The sequence below is a fragment of the Nicotiana tabacum genome, chromosome 22, assembly GCF_000715075.1.
Source record: "Nicotiana tabacum cultivar K326 chromosome 22, ASM71507v2, whole genome shotgun sequence".
NCBI classification, from domain to species: Eukaryota; Viridiplantae; Streptophyta; class Magnoliopsida; order Solanales; family Solanaceae; genus Nicotiana; species Nicotiana tabacum.
The window spans coordinates 58,470,470-58,482,928 of NC_134101.1; the positions used below are offsets into that span (position 1 = coordinate 58,470,470).

The window sequence follows — 12,459 nt, forward strand, 5'->3', positions numbered from 1 at the left end:
GCTCAAAGAAAACAGACCCAAAGTGAAGGGATACGTGTAAACATATGTAAAACCCTTCTTAGTGAAGGTCACCCATTCCACCAGATCAGGAGCAATGATATTTAGGGCATGGCACATAATCTTCCTTCACAGCAGGAATACTGGAAGGGAGAATAGAAGAAGGGTATCTACCAACAACCCAAGTTCGAGGATTCGAAATCTCAGGCAGTGTTCAGATGTTTAGGTATGATGGTGCTCACCGTGGGAGGATCAACATCAACATCAACCTCTTTATATTTGCTCCTCTTCGGGCCCCCACCGAAGAGAAGACTAGAGTTCTTGAAAAATTTAAAAGAAGCTATAATGAAAGGGAGTTGATAAAGTTTTTTGAAGAAGAACAAAGAGAGATAAAAGCATAAGAGAGTTAAGTGCAAAGAAGTTAAGAAAGCTTATGAAGTTGTTAAAAGTGAAAGAAGAAGAATAAGGCGTATAAGTAAAGGTATATGCGGCTAAAATCGTGATCATAATTACCTCGAGAACCGACAAAAATATTGCTAAATCATGGGGTAACACGTGTTCGGGGTATTAAATATGAGGAGACATGCGTCTTATCAACCGTCAGAAACTTTTCAGAAGAGTTCATAAAATTTTTCGCCAAGAAAGGAATCTTCACCAACTTTCCGATGACACAAAGGTATGCCACCAGCAAGCAGGGGGATTATCTGTATAGGGTGAAATTGGTTTATATTAAATGCTCAAATGATTACATGACACGTGGAATCAGAGGCAGATGGAAGATGATGGGAGTAAAAACCAAGACCGAGGATAAAAGCTTCGGTTGATATCGAGCAGATCCCAAAGGGAACACAGTCAACAGAAGCAAATGAATGTTTGTCACCATATGACATTTAATGAAGAATATTCCTCCGTATTAAATATGCAGCCGTTGCAGAGAATTTTGGCATTCATGTCCTGCTGTTATATATTCATCAATAACCCTCATTATTGTCATTTAAGAGGCTTGATCCTAGGATCTTGTTCCCTAGGTATAGTTATAAATAGGGAATTCAATAACCATTTTAACACACGAGATCTCTCGCAAAACTTATGCTACATTTTACTATCAAGCTGAATAATACAACTTTGTCTTTTGTTTAGTATTGTTCTTGTCACTGTCTTCGCAAGTCTTGCTCCCAAAACGAAGCTTGTTATTTCTTTCGATTTCAACATTAAGTCTTACTTTTTATTTAATTTATTTATCACTTTAGGATCAAATCAATTCGTTTGTCTATAAACTACGTAACAAATTCAACTGTACCGTTTTACGGATAAATAATAATTACGTGAGTTCTTTTCAAAATCAGTTATTTTGGTTTTGTTTGGACCACTTCACTGGCGAGCTAGATCCGACAGTTTTTTGCTAAATGGCATTTTATTGTTCTTCACTTTCGATCACTTCTTTTAAGGTATTCTGTTACAGAATAAGACTCTGCGCACTTTAATCCTTGTATAATACTTCGTATGAAACAAATAATAACTTTAACCTCCATCGATTTCTAATAAATTATCCATTAGAATTTTCCTACATATTTCTGACTAATTAGCTCATAAACTGTGTTAATGTCATAAGTTGACTATTTGAGTAGACTGGCTGTGTTGGGTGGTTCATGGGCTCCGGCCCAATCCCAAGAAATTGGGTTTTGCTGAATGCATCAAACATTCAGGTCCAAACCATTTCTTTGCTGATTCCAAGAAACTGAACCTAAGTTGAAAATGACATTAATTCATATGAAAGGGAAATCGGAGAACGAGGTTAAATTACTATCAAGTCAATAATTTAAGGTCAATTATTAATTTATTTTGCTTTTCTTACGTTCGGAAAAATCACAGATGAATTGGGAGTACATGGCAATAACAACGGAGGATATGGGAATTGGATTCTGAACAGGTAGACTTAGGAATAAAGACACTGTATATAACTCCTTTATTATATGAACATAATTTTCAAGTTTTCTTAAATACTAATTGTACACGCATATAAATTCCAACTTCAAAAATTATATGATGGAATTATAATTTATATTTGCTGATGAAGATGGAGGAAGATGGTGGTTTTCGGATTGATTGAAATGAAGAAACTTACTGAAAGGGGTTATTGCTACCCAATAAAGTTGGTGTAAACATGGGCAAAAACACTAAGATAAAGTAGAGTAACATTATTCCACGTGTCAATATATACCTGATTAATTCCCTGTCATAAATTGGCAACATGTGCTGGCAGTGGCACCCTGGCAGTGAGAAGCAGAACAATTTTAAGTACTACAATATTACATAAGTTTTCATTACTTATCATGATTACGTAGCAAAAAATAAAATATGGTTAAGATGTATAAAATTAATTAATTAATTATGATTAAATTATAAAAACTTATTTGATGTCATACACTTACCGATTTAATATGTGTAGTATGAATAAGTGATAAGTATTTTTTGCCGTGAATTAATCGTATAGTAATAACTATATATAAAATAATAACGGATAATCTTTTCTCATATAAAAAATGATAAAATAATACCTTTTCCAATATCAGTCAAATTCAGTTAATTCGAATTTTACGTCGCCAAAAGAAAAAGTGTGAAAACATTTTAGGACTGAGAGACTGCTTCATTGAAATACAAAACCATAAAAATGAGATCAGCAACCTTAAAATCTAAAGCAAAGTTTGACCACAATGTTCAAACCTGCAAAATACTATGCATTAGGACAAAGTAAAAAATATTCTTTCCAAACATGGATTGCTTGTACCCAACCGGCCAATCCCATTTGCTCATAGGACAAGCTGCCATTTTAGTCCTCATACATAGTACTAACTCCGTTGCATTTTTTTAATTTTTTTTATTTAATTGAACCTATTTCTTTTTTTGGTCCATTTCAAAAAGAATGATCTCTTTTTAAATTTGAAAATAATTTTACTTAAACTTATAATTCTACCCTTAATGAAAAGGTTTTATAACTACACAAATACTTTGGATTTTTTTTTGTATTGTTTAGGACCACAAATTTTAAAAGTTTTTATTTTTTCTTAAATTTCGTGTTCAATCAAATAGGTTCACATAAATTAAAACGGAGGGATTATTAAACAAATCAAACAGCAATCTTAAAATAGTCAAAACAAGTTAAAGGGTAAAGGAGGAAAAAGGTATATTGTCCCATGCCCCTCATCTACCTAGCATCTAAGGCTAGTAATTCTTAGATATTTTTGCAGAGAATTTGTGTATCTGGTAAGCTCAAATCAAACCCAAAAACTGAATTTTCAATTTGCTTACCAGTTATTTGTCAATTTCAGAAAATTAATGGTTTTCAAGAAACTTGTAGTAATGATGATGGGTTGTCTGGGATGTGCTGGTCAGCCCACAGAACCATCTCCTTCTCCTTCTCTTGAGAAAACTGAATCAAAGCCACTTGTAGATGAATCTGTTGTTGTCACTTCACCTAGAGTCAAACTTGGTGATGGCAGATACTTGGCTTACAGGGAAAGAGGAGTGCCCAAGAACATTTCCAGATACAGAATTATTATTGTTCATGGCTTTGGCAGCTCCAAAGAAATGAGCTTTATGGCTTCTGATGTATGCTCATTCTGTTTCTCTTTCTATCTTTTTGATTTATATCTTTGAAGTTTCTGATGTCTTTATTTACCATAGTTTCTTGATTTTGAACCTCACTTCCCACTGTTTGGAAGTGAATTCTTTATCATCAAACTGCTAGAGAATTGATAATTGAGTGTCAATAGCACATATTTGAGGAGAAAGTGTTGAAATAAATAGATCCATAAATGCTTTTTTCTTTTTCAAGAACAATTAAACTTGACATTGCCCAGTTAGAACTACTGTTTCCACTGATAATTGAATTGACTTCAAGCCAAAATAAGTTATTGAAATTCCCTTCTGTTTTGTGGTTTATCATTTTTAGATCCTTTTCTTTAGGTAAGAATTTATTGGATGGAGCTGGAAAGTGCTTTCTTTTGTGCTAAAGAGGTGTTATTCTTGAATATCATGCAAATAATGTCTAGTTTAGAATGATCTAATAGTGCTCTAGTTCCCAGGAACTCCTGGATGAATTGGGGATATACCTTTTGATCTACGATAGAGCTGGATATGGAGAGAGTTCGATTAATCCAAAAAGGTCGCTTAAAAGTGAGTCATCTGATATTGAAGAGCTAGCTGATCTGTTGCAATTAGGATCCAGATTCTACATAATAGGCGTGTCGTTGGGATGTTACCCGGCTTGGAGTTGTATCAAGCACATTCCTGCAAGGTAACAGAACTAACTTGACAGTTTTAGCTTGCTGGCTTTACTAGTTAAAGTTTAGGCCTATTAGATTTTACTTTTATGAATATAATGCATTGCAGGCTTGCAGGTGTGGCTCTAGTTGTTCCCTTTGTCAATTATAAATGGCGGACACTGCCTAAGGATCTGACAAAGGATGATTACAGGAAACAACTCTGCCGGTGGGTAATTTGGATCACACGTTATGCTCGGGGGCTATTACATTGGTGGTTGACTCAAAAACTTTTCCCATCAGCTTCTGTACTTGATGGAAACCCTCAATTTTTCTGTGACAAAGATTTGGATGCCTTGAAGAATACACCAGGATATCAATTGTTCACTCAGGTAACATTCTGCCATTGAGCCCCCCCCCCCCAAAAAAAAAAAAAGACCACTTTGTGTAAAGATTGAAAATTTTAACAGATGCTTTTACTTTCTTTAACAGGATGGCCTAAAGGACCGAAGTGTATTCGACTCCCTTTGTAGTGACTGCATTGTGGCTTTTGGAAAATGGGATTTTAATCCATTGGAGCTGAGTAACCCGTACCCACAAAATGAAAGCTCAGTTCACATCTGGCAAGGCCACGAAGACAAAGTTGTGCCTGTTCAATTACAAAGACATGTCTCACAAAGGCTCCCCTGGATTCGGTATCATGAAGTTCCTGATGGTGGTCACTTGCTTGTGTATGACAGGGCAGTGTGTGAAGCTGTCTTGAAATCGCTTGTGCTTGGGGAAGATCCTCCACTATACAGGCCAAAGTTAGAAAACTAAAAGTATTTATTCGTCTTTGCACTCACACAGTGCCCCTGTAAGTAGATTGATTTCTTGAAATTAATACAAGTGTGATTGATTTGCATTGTCTCCATAAACTTTCCCAGAAAGAAATAAAGTGTGAGGCATCTCAACCATACTAGATATAGATATTAAAACACAAAAAGGAGGGAGGAGGAGGAGGAGGAGGAGGGAAGGATATCTTAAGGCGACAAGACTTGCTATTAGGACTATGTTAGGGCCATTCTCAGCTTTCATTGAAAATCTTGTCAAAGAAATGATCGAAACCTGTCTAAATCTCCCTTCCACCCCTCTTTTTAAACTGAAAAAGAAGCTAAATTGATTGAGTCTTGTAGATCTGCTGTTTCAAATTCATCAAGTTGGCTGCTGCTTAGTTATGTTTGTTTTGACTTCAAACAACAAACTGCCTACTGTTGTTTGTAGTTTGGGGTGTGTTTCAAAGTTTTCTTTTGTCTTTTTTCCCTTCTTTTCCCCTTTTCTGGGATTGCAGACAGATGGTGTTTCAAATTCCAGCATGAAGATTACTAGTGTACAATGTTAGACAGTTTAATGTTTTTGTATTTATTTATTCTAGAAGAATTAAGACACAAGACGAACTTGATTGCACATAGGAATCTTCATTCCTGATTGCCATTTTTTATATCGTGGGAAATTTCCATCATTTGGGAAACAGACATGTCACAGAGTAAGGATTTCCTTTTCTGACAAAACAAATTCCCTACGAAAAGAAAAGGCTATAAATTAAATTACACTAACTTCTCTGCCCGGCAAAGAATGCCTGCCTTAAACATGTTATGTGCCTTAAAACATAAAGTCATGCAAACTATATGAGCTACTTCTCTCAATTTCATGTTCTAACGATTAAAGAATCAGCTAGTACTAGCCAAGAGAAGAAATTTATCTTGAACAGTAAAAGTTGCCACTTATAGATATTGGGAAGGGGAAACACCTCACAAGCAAAGAGAAAGGTAATTAGGTTCCAAATCGAAAGGTATGAAGTATGAATGTTGGGCAACTCAACTTGGAAAGTTCATTTTGTTGCAAACTAAAAGTTAACTTTTGTTATTTTTGATAGAGTTGAAGTTTTATGTAATGATAGTGTAAATCTATTAGGTTACTTTGAACGTACAAAAGATGGTCAATGGAGGTTCATGTCCCTTCCAGGAAAGAGCTTATGCTCTAGTTATCCCTCGAGCTATCAGATTGACAAAATAATAATTTGTACTTATCTAAGTACGATACACTTTCAGAGAATACTTCAATGGTAAATATTCCAGGGATAATTACCATGATAATTATGTATCCTACTTTATATAATTGATAGGAGTATTGTGTCTAATCTCCAACTAAACAAGGTGAAATTTGCTTAAATACTATTTTTCCTTGACTTTAAATTTAACTGCACGACTTAACTTTCATAATCTTCTCCCTTTCTCAAGATAAAATGCTTTAAAAAAAATTAATTAATCAATTGTGAGTATAATTTTTTTTGTTTCCTTGATCCTTCTCTTTGATTGTTCTTCGTGATTTGAGGGCTAAAGCATCGTGTTTCTATACAATTCTATTTGTTTCCTTAATCCTTCTCTTTGATTGTTCTTCGTGATTTGAGGGCTAGAGCAGCGTGTTTGGAAGTGTGTCGGACTAAATGAAGGATATAATAATTTCAAGAGAAAAATAATAAAAACTCGCAAAACAGACAAGATTTACGTCAATTTTTGCCTACTCCACGGTCACACAAAGAATATTTTACGTCAATTTTTGCCTACTTGCCCTTCTTCCTGAACCTCATGATCCCCTTAATCGGCGAGACTTTCAAGAGAACCTTCTCGCCCACCATAAATGATAAATCACGCTCCTTCTGATCCGTATAACTCTTCTGTGTGGATTGTGCTGTGCGAAGTTTCTCTTAAATCAACTTTACCTTTTTCAAGGCATCGTTCACCAAATCAGTACCATATAACTTAGCCTCGTCGGGATCAAACCATCTGATGGGAGAACAACATCACCGACCATATAATGCCTCAAATGGCGGCATCTCGATGCTAAACTGATAACTGTTGTTGTAAGCAAACTCGGCCAAGGGCAAGAATCTATCCCACTGCCCTCCAAAGTCAATCACACACGCTATGAGCATGTCTTCCAAGATCTGAACTGTCCGCTTCGACTGCCCGTCGGTCCGATGATGAAAGGCTGTGCTGAGCTCTACCCAGGTCCCCAACTCACTCTGTATTGCTCTCCAGAAATGCGTAGTGAACTGAGGACTTCTATCTGATATGATGGAAACAGGCACACCATGCAACCGAACTATCTCCTGAATATAAATCTGGTCCAACCACTCTGAAGTATACGTGGTAGCCACCTGAATGAAGTGTGCCAACTTGGTCAACCTGTCGACAATGACCTAAACCGCATAAAAATTCCGCAAGGTCCGTGATAACCCAACTACGAAGTCCATAGTAATGCGCTCCCATTTCCACTCAAGTATAGTCATCTGCTCGAGTAGGCCACCTGGCCTCTGGTGCTCACACTTAACCTGCTGGCAATTTAGACACCTCGCAACATACTCAACTATGTCCTTCTTCATCCGCCGCCACCAATAATGTTGCCTCAGGTCGTGATACATCTTCGTAGTACCTGGATGAATAGAATACCGAGAACTATGTGCCTCCTCTAGAATTCCCTCCCTCAAACCATCGACATTAGGAACACATAGGCGACCCTCGAGTCGCAGAACACTATCCTCGCCGATAGTAACCTCCTTGGAACCACCCTGTAGTACCGTATCTTTGAGAACCAATAAGTGTGGATCATCAAACTGTCGAGCCCTAATCTATTCCAATAATGAAGACTGGGCAACAACGCATGCAAGAACTCGGCTGGGCTCTGAAATATCCAACCTCACAAGTATGTTAGCCAAGGACTGAATGTCCAAAGTTAAGGGCCTCTCTTCTGCTGAAATGAATGCCAAGCTACCCATACTCTCCGGTTTCCTGCTCAAGGCATCCGCAACTACGTTCGCCTTGCCCAGATGATAAAGAATTGTTCTATCATAATCCTTCAGTAACTCAAGCCACCTGCGCTGCCTCAAATTGAGATCCCTCTGCTTGAACAAATGCTGCAAGCTACGATGATCGGTGTAAACCTCACAGGACACCCCATAAAGATAATGCCTCCAGATCTTAAGAGCATGAACAATAGCGGCCAACTCCAAATCATGTACAGGATAATTCTTTTCATGGGGCTTCAGTTGACGTGAAACATATGCAATAACTCGCCACTCCTGCATCAATACACAACCCAAACCAATGCGTGAAGCGTCGCAATACACAGTATACATCCCCGAACCGGAAGGCAATACTAGAACCGGTGCCGTAGTCAAAGCTGTCTTGAGCTTCTGAAAGCTCGCCTCATAATCGTTGGACCAATGGAACAGAGCACCCTTCTGAGTCAATCTAGTCAAAGGTGTTGCAATGGATGAGAAGCCCTACATAAACCGGCGATAATAACCTGCTAACCCCAAGAAGCTCCTAATCTTAGTCGTCGCAGTAGGACGAGGCCAACTCTGAACTGCCTCAATCTTCTTGGGATCCATCTTAATACCCTCGCCTAATACAACATGCCCCAAGAATGCTACAGAATCTAGCCAAAACTTACAATTGGAGAACTTAGCATATAACTTATGTTCCCGCAAGGTCTGAAGCACCACTCTCAAATGCTACTCGTGCTCCTCCATGCTGCGCGAGTAGATAAAAATTTCATCAATGAAGACAATGACGAATGAATCAATATATGGCCTGAACACCCTGTTCATCAAATCCATAAACGTTGTTGGGGCGTTAGTCAAACTGAAGGACATCACTAGAAACTCATAATGGCTATATCTAGTCCAGAAAGCGGTCTTCTGAACATCCGAATCCCGAATCTTCAATTGATGGTACCCCGCTCTCAAGTCGATCTTAGAGAACACTCTAGCACCCTGCAAATGGTTAAATAAATCATCAATACGCGGCAACGGATACTTGTTCTTAATGGTGACTTTGTTCAACTAGCGGTAATCAATGCACATCCGCATAGTCCCATCTTTTTCTTCACAAATAACACTGGTGCACTCCAAAGTGATACACTCGGCTGGACGAACCCCTTTGCTAGCAACTCCTCAAGTTGTTCCTTCAACTTCTTCAACTCTTTTGGAGCCATACGGTACGACGGGATAGATATAGGCTGGGTACCTGAAGCCAAATCAATGCACAAATCAATATTACGATATAGTGGCATGCCTGGAAGATCATAAGGAAACACATCGGAGAACTCCCGGACTACGGGTACTAAATCGATCGCCGGAGTCTTTACGGTGATATCCCGAACATAAGCTAGATAAGCCAAATAACCCTTCTCGACCATGTGTTGAGCCTTCATAAAAGAGATGATCTGACTAGGTGTGCTGACAGATGAACCCTTCCACTCCAATCTAGGCAACTCTGGTATCGCCAAGGTAACCGTCTTTGCATGGCAATCAAGGATGGCATGATATGGAGATAACCAGTCCATGCCTAGGATGACCTCAAAATCGGTCATATCAAGCAGCAGAAGATCCGCTCTAGTCTCATAACCACATAATGTAACAATGCAGGACCGATAGACCCAATCCACAATAACAGAATCGCCCACTGGACTGGACACATAAACAAGAGTACCCAAGGACTCACGAGGAACATCCAGGAAATGAGCAAATAGAGATGACACATATGAATAGGTAGACCCTGGATCAAATAATATCGAAGCATCCCTACTACAGACAGAAATAATACTTGTGATCACGGCATCTGAGGCGACTACATCTGGTCTGGCCGGGAAAGCATATAGATCTAGCTGGAGCGCCACCTGACTGGCCTCCACCTCTAGGATGGCCCCTACCCACCTTCCCTCTGCCTCTAGGTGGCCGGACGGCTGGTGCGGCTACTGGTGCTGTAATCATACTGCCTTGCCTCGAAGCCTGGGTCAGAACCTCCGCACGTGGTTGAAATTCCCGCACTCAAAACAACCTCTCGGTACGAAGGACTGCTGACCTGAAGTCTGACCCTGATGGCCTGAATACCCACCGGAGAAACCCTGAATAGCTGGTGGGAGATAGGAACTCTCTGGCATGGTGCTGAAATAAGGTCGAACTAGAGCACCCCAAAGAGGCGGCAGTGCTGGATATGTGGGCCTGCTAGGCTGATCTCTCCCGAACTGACCCCTTCCCCCAGACGGAGCACCACTGAACCCTCCAGAATAACGAAACCACTTATCCTGCGGCATCTGGTCTCTGCCCCACTGACGATAACCCTCAATCCTCCGAGCTATCTCCACAACCAACTGGTAAGAAGTCCCCATCTCAACCTCTCGGGCCATAGTGGCTTGAATACCGGACCCTGTAATAAACCTCGGTACTCTCTCTGCCTCAGTAGGAAGTATCATAAGTGCACGACGAGACAAATCAGAGAATCTTACCTCATAATCGGTCACTGACATCTGACCCTGCTGGAGCTGCTCAAATTGAAACCGCAACTCTTCCCTCTAGGAGGGTGGAATATACTTATCCAAGAAAAGGCGTGTAAACTGATCCCAAGTCAAGGGAGAAGAACATGCTGGTATGTTAAGAAGATGAGACTGCCACCATCTACTGGTTCTACCCTCCAGCTGGAAAGTAGTAAAATCCACCCCGTGGGTCTCTAATATCCTCATGTTGTGCAGTCTGTCCCTACACCGATCAATGAAGTCTTGAGGATCCTCATGTTGCTCACCTTCGAAGACAGGAGGGTGTAGCCTAGTCCATATATCCAATAGCTTTTGCGGCTCGCCAACCGCAGCTGGCCTAGACTCAGGTGCCGCTGCTGCAACTGGCTAGGGCCCGTCCGCTGTACCCGGAGTCTGATGCACTATAGCTGCATGCCCATGAGCCTGAGCAGTAGGGGTCTGTGCTCCCCCTCCTTCTTGGGATATGACTAGGTCTGTTGGAAATAAACCGATCTGGGTCATAGTATCCATGAACCGTAGCATACGGCCCATGACCTCCTGAAAGCCCGGTGCTGACATGAAATCTACCGGGGCTGGCTCTGCTGCAGGCACCTTGCCCTGCTCCTCAATAATGGGATCCTCTACCGGATCCGCTGGTGTCATGGCTGGGGCAACTATGGGAAGTCCTCATCCCATACCTCGGGCCGGTGCCCTCCCCCGACCTTTGGCTCGCCCTCTAACAATAGAGGGAGAAGCTCCTCTTGGGTCTGGAACATCCGCAGTGCGCGTTCTCACCATCTGTGAGAGAATAAGAGAAAGATACTTAGTATAACATCAAGTGCACGATAGGAGATGAAGAAAGAGTAGTTTCCTAACACCTTATAGCCTCTCGAAGATAAGTACAGACATCTCCACATCGATCCGCAAGACTCTATTAGGCCTGCTCATAACTTGTGAGACCTACGTGAACCTAGTGCTCTGATACCATGTTGTCACAGCCTAATTTCTCCTATAGCTCATGATGGCGCCCAACGTTACCGCTAGGCAAGCCAACAGTGAACAAACCATGTGATTGTTTCTTTTAACATTTTAAAAATAGCTGATTTTTAATTAGGGCAAAAATATGAAGTAAAAGTTTAAATAAAATGGGAGATAAATAATTTTAAGAGAAAATGAGATGAGAATATATACAAAAATTTATCATGTGTCTACTAGCATAATTTCCAAGACCTGGTGTCATAAGTGTATGAGCTAGTAGTAGAATATACAAAAATACTACACTATTGTCTGAAGTGAAATAGACAGAAAGTAAAAGAAAAAGGAAGACTTCGGGTGCTGCAGAGCGGGCTTGGAAGGCAGCTCACCGCAGAGTCTCGTGGAAATCAAGGATGCGCGCCAGACTGATAACCAGATGTACCTGCCTCAGATCCTGCACAATTAGTGCAGAAGTGTAGCGTGAGTACATAAACAACATGTACCCAGTAAGTATCTAGTCTAACCTCAAAGAAGTAGTGACGAGGGGTCGACTCTAACACTTACTATGGGCTAATAATAAATACCGAAATTATAATTAAGCATGGATTATAGAAATACAGCTGAAAACTCAATAACAAGAAATAAATAAATAATTCTTTCACTAATAGTAAATCCCAAATTGATTTCCATCATTTAACAAATTAATCTCTCAAGTCAATGAAACAATATCAATTACAATTGGTCTCCAAGAATTTTTACGCACGAATTATGCCGAGGTCGTACGGCCCGATCCAACATACAAATATATAAATTGTGCACCAAGGGTCGAACGACACGAACCATAGATACATCTATTCTATTACCGAGGTGTTTGGCCCACTCCACAAGA

General features: G+C 40.0%; 1 protein-coding gene across 1 annotated transcript; it reads left to right on the forward strand.

Annotated features, from left to right (window-relative positions):
* The first annotated feature begins 3,185 nt into the window (after positions 1–3,185).
* On the forward strand, positions 3,186–5,176 carry LOC107811373 (uncharacterized). The gene is made up of 4 exons (XM_016636285.2): positions 3,186–3,606; positions 4,083–4,294; positions 4,390–4,651; positions 4,752–5,176. The coding sequence occupies exons 1-4, from the start codon at positions 3,334–3,336 to the stop codon at positions 5,076–5,078; spliced, it is 1,074 nt and encodes a 357-aa protein (XP_016491771.2). The 5' UTR covers positions 3,186–3,333; the 3' UTR covers positions 5,079–5,176.
* The last annotated feature ends 7,283 nt before the right edge of the window (positions 5,177–12,459 follow it).